General features: G+C 43.8%; 1 protein-coding gene across 7 annotated transcripts in view; it reads right to left on the bottom strand.

Moving 5' to 3' along the window:
* Nucleotides 1–18,696, bottom strand: part of PLEKHA8 (pleckstrin homology domain containing A8) — a 66,846-nt gene extending 48,150 nt beyond the window's left edge. For 3 of the 7 annotated variants that reach the window (XM_070424505.1, XM_070424507.1, XM_070424503.1), the window contains exons 1-3: nt 18,556–18,696; nt 2,437–2,553; nt 1,284–1,439 (exon numbers count right to left, since the gene is read on the bottom strand). In XM_070424505.1, the coding sequence (XP_070280606.1) occupies nt 1,284–1,439; nt 2,437–2,553; nt 18,556–18,595 (313 nt within the window). In that variant the 5' untranslated portion in view covers nt 18,596–18,696. Of the gene's footprint in view, nt 1–1,283; nt 1,440–2,436; nt 2,554–15,835; nt 15,879–18,555 lie in introns of those variants that run through there. The other 4 variants (XM_070424510.1, XM_070424508.1, XM_070424509.1 and 1 more) reach the window with 2 other exon arrangements.

Here is an 18,696-nt window from a genome sequence, read left to right as displayed (position 1 = left end):
CAGAGGCCCTCTTCCTCCCACAATCTCTCCAGGTGTATATGGGGCCAGGGGGTGATGAGGGCTCAGGCAGTGAGCCCTGGCATATGCGTGACCCAGTCCAGAAAGAAAGTTGTGGCCTGCTTCTCAGACCTAATGATGGCGAGTTAATGAGCACTGAGCAGCAGCAACCTGACAATTAAGCATCCATCCCACCCCAGGGATGGGGGGGTAAGCAGGTGTCACTGCAGGAAGCACCCTGGTCCAAGGCTTCTCTGACTCAGCTACTCTTTACCGAAGGGGAACTCTGCCAGACAGGGTGCCACGGGGCTTCAGGCTCACTAATTCTTGTGGTGATCCTAATGTAGGTCATTTCCTCTTTGTAAAATATTAGGAAACTGAGGCTCAGAGGGATTAAGTGACCTGGGCCAAGGTCACAAAGCCAGGAACCTACCTGCAAAGCCATGATTTGCATCCACTTGTATCTGGCTCCAAAGCCTGCACTCTTTCTGCTCTGACATCCTGAGCGTTGGATAGAGACCAGGGTTGTTTGTTTGTTTTTGCATTTAGAGCTGATTTATTATATAGAAAAGCCTCTTATGTTTTTCATACAGAGAAATATATGGTTCATTCCTTTAGTTATCAGTGGTCCTTTAAAACCTGTTTCTATAAAGCCTATTGATGTTTGAATTGGGGTCTCCTAGGTGTTGTACCAGTAAACGTAGAAGAGCTCTGTTATTGCATGAAGCCTGAGCCAGTTCACACTCAACAGAAATGAAGCCCTGGAACAAGCTGGGTCTTGTGTTTGCTATAGAGACTGTGCTTTCAGGGGTCCGGATACTGTATTTTCCCAGTTACCAGGCCAAGAGTCTTTGACTTTTTGGGGGAAGTGGCAGCATTTGAAAATGTTGACAGGGTCCCAGTTTTGAAGGTCATGACATCCATGGCTTCTGTGAGGCTGCACTTAACTAATTTTTAAAAAATATATATTTTTATTGATTTCAGAGAGGAAGGGAGAGGGAGAGGGAGATAGAAACATCAATGATGAGAGAGAATCATTGATTGGCTGCCTCCTGCATACCTCCCACTGGGAATTGGGCCTGCACCCCAGGCATGTGCCCTGGCCAGGAATGGAACTGTGACCTCCTGGCTCATAGAGACCACAGTTTAAATGCCACTGCATTGTGCATCATTTGCATGACACAAAAAGCTGGTTGGTGGTCAGAAGCAAGGTAACAAATATGGGACCCAGAGATGACAGTGGGTGATTCCCACGGTTCTCAGACCAGAGGACAATCAGTACTTGCCTTTTTCCTTCTGGGTCCTACTGTCGGTCAGGCAAGCCTTGGCTGACCCCAGGGCCACCAGCCACCGCTGTCTCTCAGCCACACTTCTGGCTTTCAGGTAGAAATACTGTTCCCCAGGGATGATCAGGTCCATGCGCGTGTTATCTACAGAATGCACTTGGAGCAAAGCAGAGGGAGGTCAGAAACCCAGAAGAACCCTACCTGGGTAGCCTCCACCCACCCACATTCCTGAGCTCAGCTGGTGCCGGTCACTGGAGTCTGCTTCTAAGAGAGGATGCCAGCCCCTACCACCTCGCCTAGCTCGTTTATCTCATCCGATGCCTCCGCTGATGAGGAGGAAAACCCTGCAACTGGCTCCAAGGTATCACACCAAGATTCGGGTCTAAAAAACAATCATCCAATTCTCCTTAGGATCTTTTATCAGAATAGAGAGGGCATCTCTCTTTTGGCTCGCGTGTGTGAAATATGCTGCTCTGAGTCAAAATGGCTTGCATGCCAACAAGAAAGAGGGCACTCTATCTCCTTGGCTTTACTGGAAAGTGATCAAGAACCCAATGCTTTCCTTTTCCCCTTCCCTTCCCAAGTCAGATCAAAAGTGTGAGAATTCCCTCAGAGCCCTCAGAAGAAGAAACAAGCAACCTGCACTCTCCTTTACCCACCATGCACCAGCCCCCAAACCCAAAATTCCCTTCTCGTCTTTCTCTTCTAATCTGCTCTGAGCCACATCTCACGATTCCCAAAACCAAGAGGTGAAGGCTATCTGTAGGTCTGTTTGGCATTTGCTGGTTTTGAGTATGTGGTGGTGGTGAAAGTGCGTGTGACTTGAAGTGTTAGATGCTGCAGTGAACAGACTTAAATAAGCTTTGCAAACAGCCACTGGCCCCAGGTGGGCAGGTGACTAAGGAAGGAGCACTAGGTGTGTGGTCAGGCTCACTGCTCTCATTCATTTTGATGACCTCTTAACCAACTGCCTGGGAAAAATTGGCTGCAGTTTTAGGTCTTACTGCAGAGCTTTCTTTTGGGACATAAGACTATGTATTTTTGTCTGCAATAGGAGAAGCAGAGAGAGGCGCGGAGAGACCAGCGCTTTCTTATTTTGGGGGGAGGGGAGACAGAAGGAAAAATTAAACCTGCACCGCCCTTGCCTTCTCACCTTGAATCTCACAGACGGCCATCTGGATGCTCCCTTTGCAGCCTTTCCAGGCGTCCTCAGGAGAATCGTAATAGGATAATATCCCCCCACAGAGAAGGAACCACCGGGGCTGCCAACCTGAGAGCAGAAGAAGAGCGTGGTCTTAGCGACTGCCTGGTGTGAGGTGCCTCCCAGGGCACAGGATAGGACCTGACGAAGGATGTGGTCCCAGCGCCAAGGAGCTGACATTCCAGGGGAAACTAAGGGGAGACGTAGGTTAGGAAAGACCTGTAGGTTTGATCACATTAAATTAAATTAAATTAAATTGACCCACAGAGGCATATATTTTTAGTCACATAACATAGAAAATGTCTGGAAGGATCAGCAACAAATACTGATTCTCCAGGTAATAGGATTAGTGATGGTTTTTATTCCCCTCTCCCCCGAATATAGTACTAATAATCTGTGATTTGCAATTGTTTCCTGTAGGATCACACACTTGTTTCTTAACCCTCTGGTTAAGAAAATTATCCCAAACTTAGAAATGAGGCAAAAGATTATGCTGCCCTTTCAACATCATACAGATGCTAGTAAGCCTGCCAGGGCCCTATGACCACCAGGAGAAGTTAACTTTGGCTCACTAGTTAGTATTGAGCCACTGAAATGGAGTAATCTTAAAACAGTCAAGGGCTTAACCACTTTACTTTGGGGAATTTCGGGGGACAGACCATATTCGGTCACAATAGATATCTTATCCAGTCCTCTTTCAAAACCTGTACACTAGTCAAAGCAAATTCCTGTGCTGTCCTGCTTCTGAGCTTCCCTCGCGCTGGATCTTCAATGTCACCCCTGCATCTCTGCATCAACCTGTCAGCCTCCTCAGCCAGGTGTACTTTTCTCTCTCTGACATGCCATTGCCCTTTAGGGATATATTTCTTTCCTGGGACTCGAATGTGGCCGGAGCAGCCACAAAGAAGGTGGCAGAAGCTCTGGGCTGAGCCCCAGGGGCTGCTCAGGTACAATCCCTTGGGGATTGATTCACACAAACCAGATGCCTAATACACCAATCAATGTCAAAATGGTGTCAATTTATCACGTTATAACAGATGCGTGAGGCGCTCCAGCCTAAGATCATGGTACAGGGACAATACATATGTAATCACGAGGCTCAAGGGTCACACCAAATCTAAGCTCAGCACAGGAGTTAGGTGGCAGTCAAAATGTTCCACTCACTATTTACTTCATGAGGCTCTGCTTCTCTTTGTGTTTTTTCATATTTACTTTTTAATTAAATTTATTGGGATGACAATGGTTAATAAAATCACATAGGTTTCAAGGGTACAACTCAAAAATACATCATCTGTATATTGTATTGTGTGTTCACTACCCAAAGTCAAATCTCCTGTCTGCTTTTCTAGGATCAGAAAACTCAGGCCTGCCAAGTTACCATGTCTCTCGCCTTCATAAACAAAACTGGTTAATACTAATTCTCAACACCCACCCTCCAGTAGTTCACAGCAGTCACTGAAATATCCTGCCGTTCAAGCCTTTCTCAGCAAAGGTAAGTAATCCTTTCTAGAACTATAGCTTATGCTGGTCTTGTTATTTTCTTTCTCTTGGGATCAACTCATTAATTTTTATTTCAAAAGGTGATTCCTGACCTTGACTACAAATTCTATGGAAACTCTAATTTGAAGGCCACTGTTCTTTGCACAAACAGTACAACCCAGGAAATCACATGGATCATCAGACTCTGTCTTGATGCAGAGAATCAGCACGCCTGGATTCAGACATTACTGCTGCTGTTTTAGCTGTGCAAGAGAATCCAATTATTTACATCTTAGGCCACCTCCCCTTACTGAGACAGAAGAAACAATTCCTGAGATGTGGAAGAGAACTTTGAAATCACCTAGTCCAACCAGCACATTTTATAGATAAGAAACCAATTCCAGGTGGATTAACTGACCTACCTGAGGAATAGAAAAGGACTTTGAAATGACCTCATCCAACCAGCTCCTTTTACAGATAAGGAAACCAATCCCAGGTAGATTAAAAGACCTACCTGAGGTAGGTCACACAGGAAGTACACAGCAGATTTGGGAAGAAACCTGTGTCTCTCTAGACTGCAACACCCATGGCATGATAACCCCCAAACCCCTGTCCTAGAATACTAACCTTGTACAGAAGAGTAGATCTTCTCACATACAGTTCAACCACCAGGAATTTAGAGAAGAAATTGAGGAAACCCTCAATTACTGCATTTTTATTAAATTCAGAACCCCATCTGTATTAGGGTTCTTCAGAGAAACAGAACCAATAGCATGTATGTATTTCTCTATCGCTGTCTCTATATTTACGTATTTGTTATAAAGAATTGGCTTGTGTAATGATGGAGGCTGAGAAATCCCAAGATCTGCAGTCAGCAAGCTAGAGACTCAGGAGGGCCGATCTGTAATTCCAGTCCAAATGATAGCAGGCTTGAGGCCCGAGAAGGACCAATGTTTCCGTCCAAGTCAGAAAGCAGGAAAAGATGAATGTTTCAGCTCAAGCACAGGCGGGAAGGGTGCCCCTTTTAGCCTTTTTGTTCTATTTAGGTCTTTGATTGGATGAGACCCATTCACATTAGGGAAAGCAGTCGGCTTTACTGGATCTGCCAATTCAAACGTTATTCCCATCCAGAAACACCCTCACAGATAACACCCAGGACGACGTCTGGCCAAATGTCTGAGCACCTCCTGGCTCAGGCAAGTTGACACATAATATTAACCACCACACACTAAGGAATTTAAGATATATCATTATTTCACAAGTCACAGGAAAGAAAAAAATAACCTGCTTAAGCCGTAATAAAACATTGATGCTAGGCTGCTTCCTGATTTCAGAGTACTGAAATGTGGGCAGGAAAAAAGTCTAAAAATTTTCTAGCCGGTGTGACTCAGTAGTTGAGCATCGACCCATGAACCAGGAGGTTACAGTTTAATTCCCAGTCACGGCACATGTCTCAGTTGATATCTCTCTTTCTCTCTCCCCCCTTCCTCTCTCCTCAAATCAATTAAAACATATTTTTCCCAAAAAAGTCTAAAAATTAGAAAAATAATGTGGTACTAAACTAGGTTTATTTTACAGGAATTTGAAAAATGTTACCTCCCCTTCCCCCTCAGCACCACATAAAGTACAGCTGTAGTAAGTTCTGAAAGTAGCTGGTAAACAATTATAGTAATTGAAACAAAAACTTCCCTGTAACAGCTCAGTGTTTACCTAAAAGTTATAATCATGCTAGGGGAAGTTCAATATATTGTTACTGCTTTCTGTAGATCAAGGATATCAAACTTGCATGCCTCGTTTATTTGGGCCGTGTTAGCCTTTGAGTTTGACATGCTTGCTGTAGATTGTAACTACAAAAACCATGACTGAGAAAAACTTCTTTAAATCACAAAGTTCCTCGAATTTCAGAAGGTACATGAAGAGACCACAGAAGTCCCCTTCTCATTACATATGAGTGTCACTTAAAGACAGAGCAGTGGAGAGTACAGAGTAGTATTGCAACACGATGTTCTTTCATGGTGTCCAGTCCTGGGAAGCTCACATAACTCAGGAACGATGAATTAATTACATGAGAAAAGAGATATGGATGATGAAGAGACCATTAATCCTTGTATTAAGTTCATCTGCAGTTGCTTTAGTTGGTATACGACGATTAATTTTATGTATCAACTGGACTGGGCTAGCTGATGACTAAATAGCTGGAAAAACATTATTTCTAGGTGTGTCTGTGAGGGTGTCTCTGGGAGAGATTAGCATTTGAATCAGAAAACTGCATAAAAAAGATGGACCCACAGAGCAGGAGCATCACCCAATCCAGGTGGGCCCGAGTAGAACAAAAAGGCAGAGTAAGGCCAAATTTATGCTCTGCTAGGAACAGAAGGGAACTTCTTCAACCTGATAAAGGCATCTACAAAACCCCACAGGTAACATTATACTTAACTAGAGGCCCGGAGCATGAATTCGTGCACGGGTGGGGTTCCTCGGCCTGGCTGGCAATTGGGGCTAATCAGAGCCGGCTGGCTGTGGGGAGGGGCCATGGGACGTTGGCTGGCTGTGGGAGGTTGGCTGTGGGAATGCACTGACCACCAGGGGCAGCTCCTGCATTGAGCATCTGCCCCCTGGTGGTCAGTGCGTGTCATAGCGACCGGTCAACCGGTCATAACGGTAGCTTAGACTTTTATATATATAGATGACAAAACACTGGGTGCTTTTCCCCTAGTATCAGGGCAGGTTCTAGCCAGGGCAGTGGAGTTCAAAATGAAATAAAAGGTACCTAAATTGGAAAGGAAGAAGCAAATCTACCTCTATTAGCAAACATGCTCTTATATATTAAAAAATAAACAAAGCCTAAGTAATCCACTAAAAAAATTATTAAAATAATTTAATAAGCTTGGCAAGGTTGCAAGATATAAGACCAATACACAAATACTGTTATCGATGGGGTCCCTTCTATGTCCCGACCTGTTACTGGTGGAAGTGGGCGTCTTGGGGTGCTGTGGGAACAAGAATTCCCTAGGCCCCCATGGGCAGATGAGGTACTGTGGAAAGCTTTATTGATGATATAAGATTAAGGGAGTCTCCCTCCGAAGTCCACCTCCCTCTTCCCACCAAAGAAGAAGTCCCATTTTGTCTTCAGCAGAGTGAGAATCAAAGCCACTGCCCAGAGCCTGCTGCATACTGAAGTCCAGTCCAACATCTAGATGGGTAGCTTGTGTTCCCAGCTGCAGGCCACTGCGTGTGGGGTCTGCATGGCCACGGGCCATGGGCCTTCTAGGGCCATATGGGAGACCAGCATGAGTCACAGAGCAAGTGAATGCAAGGGCAAGCAAGCAAAAGGAAAAAGATAGAGAAAGTTACTTTGGGGATTTTAACTAGGAGCTCAAACAATGAATCCTTCAGGATTTCACACACTTGCAGTGGCTTCACCCCTCTAGCCACCCCATGGTTCCCCAGGCTCCACTGACAGACAAGCGTCTTCCCTTCGCCACCCTGACTTCACTGCCCATATGCTCATCCTCCCCTTTGCTGGACACCTTCCCCCAGTGATTTGCCGAGGGGGGAATGGACTGGTGGTTTCCTGGGGAGTGTGAAACTGCAGCTTCCTCTCGAAGCTGCCCAGATGACCATACTTATAATGGCTGGCCTTCTCTTTGCTCCTTCCTGTTATTAATATTAGCTAGCTAATTAAGACAGTAACAATATCAACTGCATTCCTATACAGCTGCAATGAAAAATTGGAAAATGAAATTAAGCAAATAATTCCATTTATGGTAACATCAATAATTTAAATACTTAGGAATAAACTTAATAAAAGAAGTGTTAATCTTATACTCTGAAAACTAGAAATATTATTCAAAGAAATTAAAGATTTGAGGACTTTATTCCAAAGCTTATTCTTTTCTCACATGGTGCAAATGCCTTTTACTGAATTAACAGGAACTATTTGCAAGATTTAGTTTTTCTCAATAAGTGCAATTTTCTTCAAAACAATGAACTTATATTTGAATCTAAAATGATTAACTCATGCTAATCTTGCACTATATGTTCTTCCTTTTCCAATCCATATCAGTCATGATTTTTAAATCAAAATTTCTATGTAAAGATGTTCTTATTCCTTTAAAGATCCACACCAAGAGTGCTTACTTGTGAGTCATACTGTCACTTCCCCTTTTTACTCAGTTTTGTGACCAGTAGCTCATCCAAAAACACCATTAAAAAAAAAAAAACACTTAAATTTTTAAAAAATATTTATTTTTAAATGTACACACAATAACATTTCTTTTATGGATAATAGTTCTGAGTTGTTGTTGTTTTGATAAGCACACAGCTCTCTAACAACCATAATGATCAAGATGCAGAACAATCCCATTATCTTCCCCTCAAAATTCCCTTGTGCTGCTCCTTGTAGTCAAGCCCTGTCCCCACACTTTACCCCAGGCCAACCACTGTTGGGTTCTCATTTTAAATGGAAAATATTTCCTAGTTTTCTTAGACACTTCCTTTTTGACCCATGGGTTACTTAGAAGGATACTGTTTATTTTTCTAATATTTGGGAATTTCCACATCTTTCTGTCATTGGCTTGTAATTTACTTCTGTTAAAGACACAGAACATTGTTTTCAATTTGGCAGAGTTGCTCTTCTTACCCTGATGTTTTAAGTTTCCCCCGAGTATCATTCCCTTCAGGTTAAAGAACTGCTTTAGATATTTCTTTATTACAGTTTTCTTTTATCTAAGGATGCTATTTTATCTTAACTCTTGAAGAGCATTTCATTGAATATAGAATTCTCTGTTGACATTTCTTTTCTTTTAGCACTTTATTTATTTATTTCTTTATTTTATATATTTTATTGATTTTTTACAGAGAGGAAGGGAGAGAGATAGAGAGTTAGAAACATCGATGAGAGAGAAACATCGATCAGCTGCCTCCTGCACATCTCCTACTGGGGATGTGCCCGTAACCCAGGTACATGCCCTTGACCGAAATCGAACCTGGGACCTTTCAGTCCGCAGGCCGACGCTCTATGCACTGAGCCAAACCAGTTTCGGCTTTTAGCACTTTATTAAATAGTTTTTTAAAATATATTTTTATTAATTTCAGAGAGAGGAAGGGAGAGGAAAGAGAGATAGAAACATCAATGATGAGAGAGAATCATTGACTGGCTGCCTCCTGCACACCCCACACTGGGGATCGAGCCCAAAACCCTGGGCATGTGCCCTAAGAATCAAACCATGACCTCCTGGTTCATAGGTCGACACTCAACCACTAAGCCATACGGGCTGGGCTTAAATATGTTTTTTAAAAAATGACTTTAGAGAAGGAGGAAGGGAGAGGGAGAGAAACATCAATGTGAGAGAGAAATATCCATCAGTTGCCTCCCATATGCACCAGACCAGGGCTCCAATTAACAATCTCGGTATGCGCCCTGACCGGGACTTGAACCAGAGCCCTTTCAGTAAATGGGACACATCCAATCACTTAGCTACAGCAGCTAGGGTTTTCCGGCACTTCACTGTCTCCTGGTCTCCATTTTTTTCTGATAAGCAATTCCAGATATTTAAATTATTGTTTCCCTATATGTATTGCCTTTGTACTCTTGTTGCTTTTGAGATTTTTAAAGTTTTCAGCAGTTTCATTATGATGCTTGTGGGCATTTATTTGCAGAGCAGTTTTAATCTGTAAATTTGTAGTTTTCACCTAATTTGGGAAGTTTTTCGTTACTAGTGTCTTTCTCCTTTTCGCCTTCTCCTTTCTCCAATGCCAGAACGTTAGACCTTTCATTACTGTCCCACAGATTCCTGTGATTTCCTTCTCGTTTCTACCCCCACCCCCGACACACACATTTTTTTTCTGTTCTTCAGACTGGATAATTTCTATTGATTTATCTTTAAGTTCACTAATTCTTTCCTGTGTCATATGTATTCTACTGAACTCACCTACTGAGTTTTTAAAATTTAAAATACCATTCTTTTTAGTTCTAAAATGTCCAGTTGATTCTTTTTAAATAGTTCACATTTTTCTTCCAAGAATCTTTACCTTTTCATTTGTTTCAAGAGTGTTCATCTTTATCATGTTGGTCATTCCAGTTTTGTCTTCCCTCCCAGTCTGCCTGCTATGGTTTACTTTTCAGAATGATCAGAGTATTGCTTTTAGTACTTTGTTCAGAATTTTTAGTTATAATCAGTGGAAAAAGAGGCTGCAGTGGGCTTCCTCCATCCTGGCCCAATGATGACACTCTTAAATAGAACAACAAGTAGAGTACCCACTCAGTGACATGTCAGCCAGGGTGCATCACTCTGCCTGGAAACCTATCCAAGTTCCTTCAGAGCTTTTCCCAACAAGGTGTTAGGGGAAACCAGTTTACAATCTCACTGTTTAACAGAATAGGAGGACAACATTCACACACTGTAAATTTTAAAAAACCCATGATGAGATGCTGCTGGAATGCAGAAAAACACGGAAAGGGGCCATTTAATTCAATTTGTAGAAAAGTAAGCCAAAAGTAAAGAAAAAGGTGGAGGCAAGGTGCTTTTTTGTCAACCCAAGGAGTAAAAAATTATAACCATAATTAAGCAGGTATAGAACGGGAGAAGCAGAAGGAGTGAATATGTCCCTAACTTCTTTAGGCTTTAGTTTCTTTTTCTATAGTTTTACAGCACGAGCTTAATAATCTCTAGTAGTCGCTATTGGCTTTCAAAACCTGTAAAACCCTATCTAATAAAAATAACAGGAAACTCAATTATTTTAAAAAACCTATTTCAAAAGAAAGTAACTAGTGTCAAGAAAATAAAGTGAGATTAAATTTCTTGATAGGATTGATGATCTTTCTGAAGTGATGAGTCAAGACTTAATTTATTTACTATAAATTATAGTTACTGAGTTCATACATTATATGATAGTTATAGTATTATCAATGTTATATACATACGTTAGTAGTGAAAAAAACTACCACTTTTTTTTCAAGCATTTTTTTATGTTTTTGTATGTATTTCAGAGAGAGGAAGGGAGGAAAGAGAGAAACACCATTGATGAGAGAGACTCAAGGATCGACTGCCTCCTGCATGCCCCCTACTGGGAATGGAGCCTGAAACCAGGGCATGTGCTCTTAACTGTGACCTCCTGGTTCATGGGTCGATGCTCAACCACTGAGTCACACTGGCTGGGCGAAACCTACCGTTTTTAATTGAAGCAAAGCATAATTATTGACCCCTGACCTCCACAGCCTTGATGTTCCCTACTATCCAGTCCTGGGTGCTCAGCCATACTCCACCTCCTAAGAGCCCTCCCGCACAGCTCAGCTCCCTGGGGAGCTCCAGACAGGAGCGTGGATAGCAAAGCCTTGGGTTCTTCTACTGTGCCGGGTGGTTATAAGTTTGCTGCAGCTGGGGAGCAGGGAAGAAGAGACTCATAACAGTAACAGATAATAACCAAGCACTCGTTAAATGATACGTTTCTTCATTTACCATTAATTAATTCACAAAGCATTTTTTGAGCACTTTATAATTTGCCAGGCTTGGCGATTTGTAGAAAAGATCCCAGCCCTCAAAGAATGACAGCCCAGTGGGGAATCAGCATGCAGATGGTGAACAGACTACAGTTACAATATATTACATCAAATTCTCCTCAGAACCTACTGTTAGCGCCTGCAGTAAGTCACCTCTCCTGTGTGCTTTCAGCTGCTGAACTGGATATTTATTTGTTATATTCATTTGTTCTGGGCCATGCCTCTCATATGTCCCACTAACACCTTACTCAAGAGAACAGAGTCAGGAAACTTTGGTTCAAGTTCAAACTCATAATATCCAGATGTGTCATCCTGACCACATCACCTAGTCACTTAATTCCTCTGGGCATTATTTTTTAATTTATAAACTGAGAGATAAGGACTAAACTGAGTATCTAAGGTTTAACATGTTATCTTCCTTCTGACTATAACATCTCTCTTAACAAATCCTGCATCTTCCTACCAGCCTAGCTCCAAACCTGAAGGTCAATTCGGCCCTTCCCCTCCAGGTGAATCACTGTCATTCCCAGCATTCCACTGTGCCTACACTGGGACATAGAGCATGAAGTCATGGAAAGGACACGAAGTCAGGCAGACCTGGCTCAATACTTATTTGCCGTATGAGTCTAAGTTACTTATTTATCTTGTGAGCCTAAATGTATTCATCTGTGAGTGGGAGATAATGCCTCCCTCCTCCCCTGCTCCCATAATTCAGCTTTCCCCCCTCCATTATCATGTTTCAGCCAGCCGAATCTTCCCCATGTACTTTTCTATGTGCGTGTTCTTCCTACTTAGAAACCCTGAGTGACTCCCTTCTGTACCATTTCTAAACTCTCAGAGCTGGCTTGGCTCACTAATCTAACCCCATCCCAACAACACTGCAGTACTTCCTCCTCTCAGACAAGAACTCTGCTATTTGGTCCTGCTGGCTTCTTTACTGAGTGCCCCTTCTGTTCCCGCTCCTTCCCGCTTCTGTCCAGGCCAATTCCACCTACCCTTTGATCCCACATCTTCCAAGAAATTTTCCCAGACTACTCCTGAAAAAGATTCTCTACATTTTTCTTAACAAAGGCATGCCTGTCTCCTTTGACCAGTTTTACACCTTCCTCCTATTCTTACTTTCTTCTCTCCTAGTTTCTGGCTGCTTATACCGGCCTTAGAAGTTGAATGGCTGGTCTCCATCCTAACTGTATATATTGGCCAGCAGAGGCAGAAAAACAACAGGATATCTGTGATGTCAAACTGGGTGACCAATGACTTTATTAACATTCTAGTCTGCCAGGGGTGCCCGAAACTTGTCTTTTAATTCAAGTAAAGACATCAGAGAATGACAGGTGATACCTACCTGCAGCTAGAGACCAGTTACGTGCAACGTCATCCCTCTAAACTTTGTCACGCCGCAGCCTCGGGGCAACCACATAAAAGCTTAAAGGTTGAAATCACGAATTTAGCTGAAAAGTATTTTCATTGTTGAGTAAAATTTCCAATAGACTATGACCTCCCTTGAAAACAAGAATTATGTCTACTCAAAACAGTATCCCCAACACCCCACACACAGGGTCTGGTAAGATGTTGATGTTCAGGCTTATGTGAATGAATGAATGAATGAATGATTGACTGACTGGGGACTATTAGATGGTGTTAAAAGTAAATTGTTGAAAACATTCCCCCTGGTATTTAAAAATCAAGGCAGAATCATTTTGTTTTGGACTACGTAGGAACAATTCTATCTGAAGGACATGAAGTAGATCCTCAAGCAGATATTTTGCTTCCTTTGATGTATAGGAATACTGAGAAAGGTCAGGCCTCTCTCTGGCTAACCCTATAGATATTATTCACTTCTCCATCTCTCCTGGTACTGCCACATTCTCCAACTTGAAATGGATCCAGAAAGAGAAATGCCCAAGCATCATGGTGTTTTTTTGGACTTACCCTCCCTGCTGTCTCACTCATCTGTCTTGTGTCCAACAATAGTTCCATTGCCTGCTTGTTTTTTCCCTGTCTCAAATCTATTCCTAATGGAATTTAGCTGACTTTTGCTCAAATCTAAACAAGATGAAAGTAATGGTTACAGGAAGTGGTAAAGATTAAACACTGAGAGCACAGTCTGAGAACTATGGTTCCAGGCTTCTTCAGGCCACAGACCACTTCAATGACATAAGACTCCATGGATGACTCCTAACATCTCCAACGTCATCACACATCAGAATCAATGGGGAGACGGTGCTGCTTGTGATGGAGTGCCAATGGGGCTCTAGTCTTACATCTCTTATGTTCCTTTACAAATATTAATTAGCTTTTGTTGGAAACAAATGTACAGACCAGTGCTACACAGAATTACATGATGTTATCACCATTCATCCAAAAAAAATGACTGTCCTAAGACTACAGAGTCAATGACAAAATTTCAATGTTTATGTGCATCTTCTCCTTTATAAGTTACACTCATCCACTTCCAAGAGGACTGAAGGAATTACAAACACATACACTCGCAGAAGCCACAAGGAGCTACAGACAATGCATAGAAACTGAATTTTCCTGGCATCATCATTAAATAACTATCCAACTGACTTACCCTTAAGTAAACTACGTACAAGGCAGGTACATATGTTTTCCATTTCATATTTATAACAAACCTAGTTGGTTATTATTCTTACTGTCTCCTTAACACCGAGGCTCAGGGAGATTAAATACTTGTTCAAGGTGTCAGCACTAGAAAGTAGCAGCACAGAGGTTTCAACTCCGGGCTTTCTGACTCCACCTTTAGCACTTAGGCATTCAAATATACTGGACCATGCAGCCAATGGAAGCATGAATAAAGGAGTTTACCATTGGATATCTACGAGCAAAGAATATACCCTTATATCACACACAAAAGTTAATTAAAAATGGATCAGACCTACATAATTTATAAGAGATAAAACTATAAAAACTTTTAGAAAAAGCATAGGAGTAAATCCTCATGACCTTCTGTTATGCAATGGTTTCTTAAGATGTGACATTAAAAGCACACGAAATAAAAGAAAAAAATGATAAACTGGACATCAAAATTGAAACCATTTGTGCCTCAAGTGATACCATCAAGAAAGTGAAATACAATCTACAGAATAAGAAAAATGTTTGCAAATCACATCAGATAAGGAACTCATATCCAGAATAACGAACTCTTACAATCCCACAGTGGAAAAATAAGCTCAATTAACAAATGGGCAAAGGATGTGCACAGACATTTCTCCAAAGAAGATATACAAATGGCTAAAAAGCACATGAGAAGATGATCCATGCCATCCGTCACTAGGGAAACATAAATCCACTTCCACTCCCTGGGATGGACATAACAGAAAAGACAGACAATACCAAGTGTGGGTGAGGGTGCAGAGAAATGGGCATCTTCTTTCATTTCTGATAAGAATGTAAAATGGTGCGGCCACTTTGGAAAAGTTTGTAAGTTCTCCAAAAAGTAAAAATAAAAAATAGAGCAACTCAAATGTCCATCAGTGGATGAATGGATAAACGAAAATATGGTATCTCCATACAACGGAACAGAGTTCGTTAATAAAAAGGAATGAAGTACTGAAACATGCTACAACAGTGATGAATCCAAAAAACATTATGCTAGGTAAAAGAAGCCAGGCACAAAAGAACACATAATGTATGATTCCATTTATATGAAATGTCCAGAATAAGCAAATTTATACAAACAGATGAGTGGTTGCAAGAGGCGGCGGGGAGACAGTGATTACTAACGGGTACTGAGTTCTTTTGGGGATTGACCACGGCAAGGGTTGCACTATGTAAATATAGTAAAGCCCACTACCTAGCATATTTTAAATGCGTTAAATTTATGATAGGTGAATCATTATCGCAATAAAGATGTTAAAAAACAAACCAACTAAAAAGGTTGACCAGTGGTTGTGAGACCATGAGAATCTCCTCTGGACATTGCTTCCACCGCACAAACATGTGCAGGCAGGTCACCTTCCTCCACCTGGGGGTGGGGGTTAGCAAAATTACAGCAGCTCCTCTGACAACCATCTGGTCAGCATGATGCAAGCTTCTGTTATTTTTGGAATGCGGTGCTGCAATGTGCTTGTGCCCTAACCTGCCGGAGGGGCCCTGGACGCCTGCAGCTGGCGGGAGCTCATGGCAGCAGCTCTTACATCTGCTGAGTGGGCAGGGAAAAGGGACCTAAAATGGTAAAGGAGACTGCTTACAGCTGCTCAGAAATTCTCCTTGTGACAAAACATATGAACGACACTGGGCCATCTGCCTCCCTCCTGAACTCCTCCCGCCTCCTACCCCCAAGGAGAATCTGCTATTCTAGGTCAACGTACTTTAAATATAGGTGCATTATGAATCAACTAGACTTACATAATGATCGAGCAGGAAGGACCTTTAAACGCATTATGCAATGGAGCACTAACTCGGGAGCCACTTACTAACTGTGTGAGCTTGGGCCACTTCCTCTACCTTTCCGAGTCCCAACGTCTTCATCTGGAAAATGGGAACAAAAAAGGCAACTGCTTCCTAAAACTGTTGTGAAGATTAAACGAGTGGATCCATGTAAAAGCTTTACATATATTAACTAGTAAGTCTTGTCCTTTTATGGAAGAAGACAGGAAAGCTCAGAAACGGCAGCAGCAGTGATGGATCTGCTATGAGACTTCAGGTCCCTGACTCCTTCCCTAATGTGCCACTGCAGAGCCCTCCGCACACCACAGGGCTTGTCAGATACAAATTACAAGCACACAGTGCCTAGCTGCTATGTCTCCCACAATGGAGGTGTTTGTGAAATGTTTAACCCATTCCCTTTTCGTTGCAGATTTAGTCTTTTAAAGAGAGGATTTGACACTAAATCCCAGAACATCCGATGTTCCGGTGCTCACAGGGCAGGACGGCTCAGGACTGCTGAAGAAAATACCTGTCGCAGTTTCCTCTCCCACCCTTTCCTCCGAAGGAGCACAGGGTGCCTGAGAATGTGTGGCACATTAGGGAAAAGAGGCTTTTCTTCCTTTCTGTATTTTAGTGGTATACTCGTGCAAGCAGTTTGGAAGTTATTCTCCGGGCATGATGTTTTCAACTTTTAATAACTGATGCCTATTAATTTAGGAGGCAAGAGAAGCTCACAAAATAACTACATTATCTGACAAAATACAAAAAATGGAGCCAAGGTAAGCTTCAAGCTTTTAAACAATCTTCTCTCTCTCTCTCTCTCTCTACACACACACACACACACACACACACACACACAATCATGCCACAGGTCTAAACCAGCAGATGAGGCCCTACATCATCAGGCCTCCCCCCACCCCTTGTTGGAGCCTCCCTCTTCTCCCCTCTCCAGCCATGCAGGTCAGGTCTTCTTTCGTTTCCTCAAACGCACGGGCCTCTACCTAGCTTTAAGGCCTTCACGCTGACATTCCCTGCACCAGAGCAAGTCCTTCCTTATGGCCTCCATCAGCACCTCGGCCTTGGCCTGGTCACCTACCAGCTTCAACTGGTCATTCAGGCTCTCTTACATCTTTTCTTCAAAGGAGCCTTCCCCAATGACCCGACTAGTCTCTCCTCTTCCCCTCTCCCCAAATGACACACACCTGGAGCAAGCTTCTAAGCACTTACCAAGGACTGTCTCCCCGCTCCCCCCCGCCGCCCCCCCCCCCCCCCCCCCCCGCCCCCAATCCCCTGGTTAAGGTGTAAGCTCAAGGAAGGCAGGGCTGTGTCTGTCTTGTGCAACCTGCTTACTCTGTGCCCAGCTCAGAGCAGGTAGTGAGGAAATCAACAACACTCTCCAAGGATCCAAAGGAGCAGCTGCTAGACTGACTTCCTGACTTCTCCACTCAAATGTGACACAAGGCATCCATCCCACGTCAAGGTGTGCACACGACAGAAAACACACAAGCCACACAAATGGTCATGGACTTTCGGAGAAAAACGCACTTCTAACCTCACTATGCAGAGAAAACAGGTTCTGGGTACACCCACCAGGTGCACTCGCTGTGCTGCGTAACCTCATTAAAGTCACCTGCCAACGCATCCTCCCGGACACATCCGTCCCTAAAGCACCCAGAGCACCCAGGCACCACAGCCTTCAAAAGGCTGCCCCGTCAGGAAGGACCGGGACACGTATCTCCTCGACCCTAAGAGATCCCGGGGCTACTTCTGGCTTCACACACATGGCTATTAGAATGAAAAGCGCCTCGCTCATTTCCCACAATAAAGAGTATAATTCCAAAAAAAGCGCCTAGCACAGTTTCCGGCATACAGAAGGCATTGATTTAAAAACTGGTCGCACAAATGAAAAAACAACAAGCAAACCAAAAGAAGCAGCACCTTGTTCTGAATCATATTCACAGCTGAAGAACAGGCATGACCTTTTCAAGATAAGGAGGAAGCAAGTCCACAAATCGGAAAGGGGCGGGCTACGATTTTTGAGCCGTTCTGCTCAGCAGGGCAAGAAAACAGCTGCTAATGTTTGCATTGATTTTATGGTAATTTCCGAGTCTGTGAAACAAAAAGAGATGCTCAGTGAGAAAGCCCAACGCCTGGTGCAAACCCTGGCGCTCTGAACCGGCTGCGATGGAGCGCTGGCGCCTAGGTCTGCACGCAGACGACTCTGATGGCGATGGAGGAAAGTGCCTGCCCGGGGGTCTCTTCTTCTTAAAAAGGGCCCCCCCCCCCTACCCTGACACACACCCCTGCACCCCGGGCAGTACAAGTTACTTCGAGCATTGATCTGAACCCTCCATCTGCAGGCCAGGCAAGATCAGCTCCTTCGCCAGAATTCAGCGCCTCCCTCCCGATGCCCCCGCGGGCACCGCGCCTCTCGGGTCACCCCCAAATCTCGGGACTTCCTGGGTTTCCTTGGAAGTGCAAGGGCAGCTATTGCCCTCACCCAACCCCGCAAGGGAACGTGTCCGTGCAGCCTGGGGGACACGGTCCGGTGAGGGAAGCGCTTTGTGGAAATACCCCCGGTCCGCACAGGTCTCCGTGGTCCCAGGAGGGGCCGTGACCCCGACCCCCAGGAGGCGCGTCCGACGTCGCCCCCCGGCTGCTCAGACAAAGGACCGGGCGCCCGGCGCGCCCCCACTTACCGCTCAGATAGTTGGTCCACTTGTACAGCACCCCCTCCATGGCGCGGGCCGCGGTCCCTCGCTCGCAGCCCTCACTGCTCCAGGCCCCCGGAGGCGAGCAGCGCCGGCCGCAGGGCCATAGCCCGGCGCCGCCGAGCCGCC

The sequence above is a fragment of the Myotis yumanensis genome, unplaced genomic scaffold (assembly GCF_028538775.1).
Source record: "Myotis yumanensis isolate MYYU_CA2020_CCGP unplaced genomic scaffold, mMyoYum1.0.hap1 SCAF_9, whole genome shotgun sequence".
Lineage (NCBI taxonomy): Eukaryota > Metazoa > Chordata > Mammalia > Chiroptera > Vespertilionidae > Myotis > Myotis yumanensis.
The sequence above is the reverse complement of the archived record's forward strand: the minus strand, read 5'-3'. Positions and strand labels throughout refer to the sequence as shown.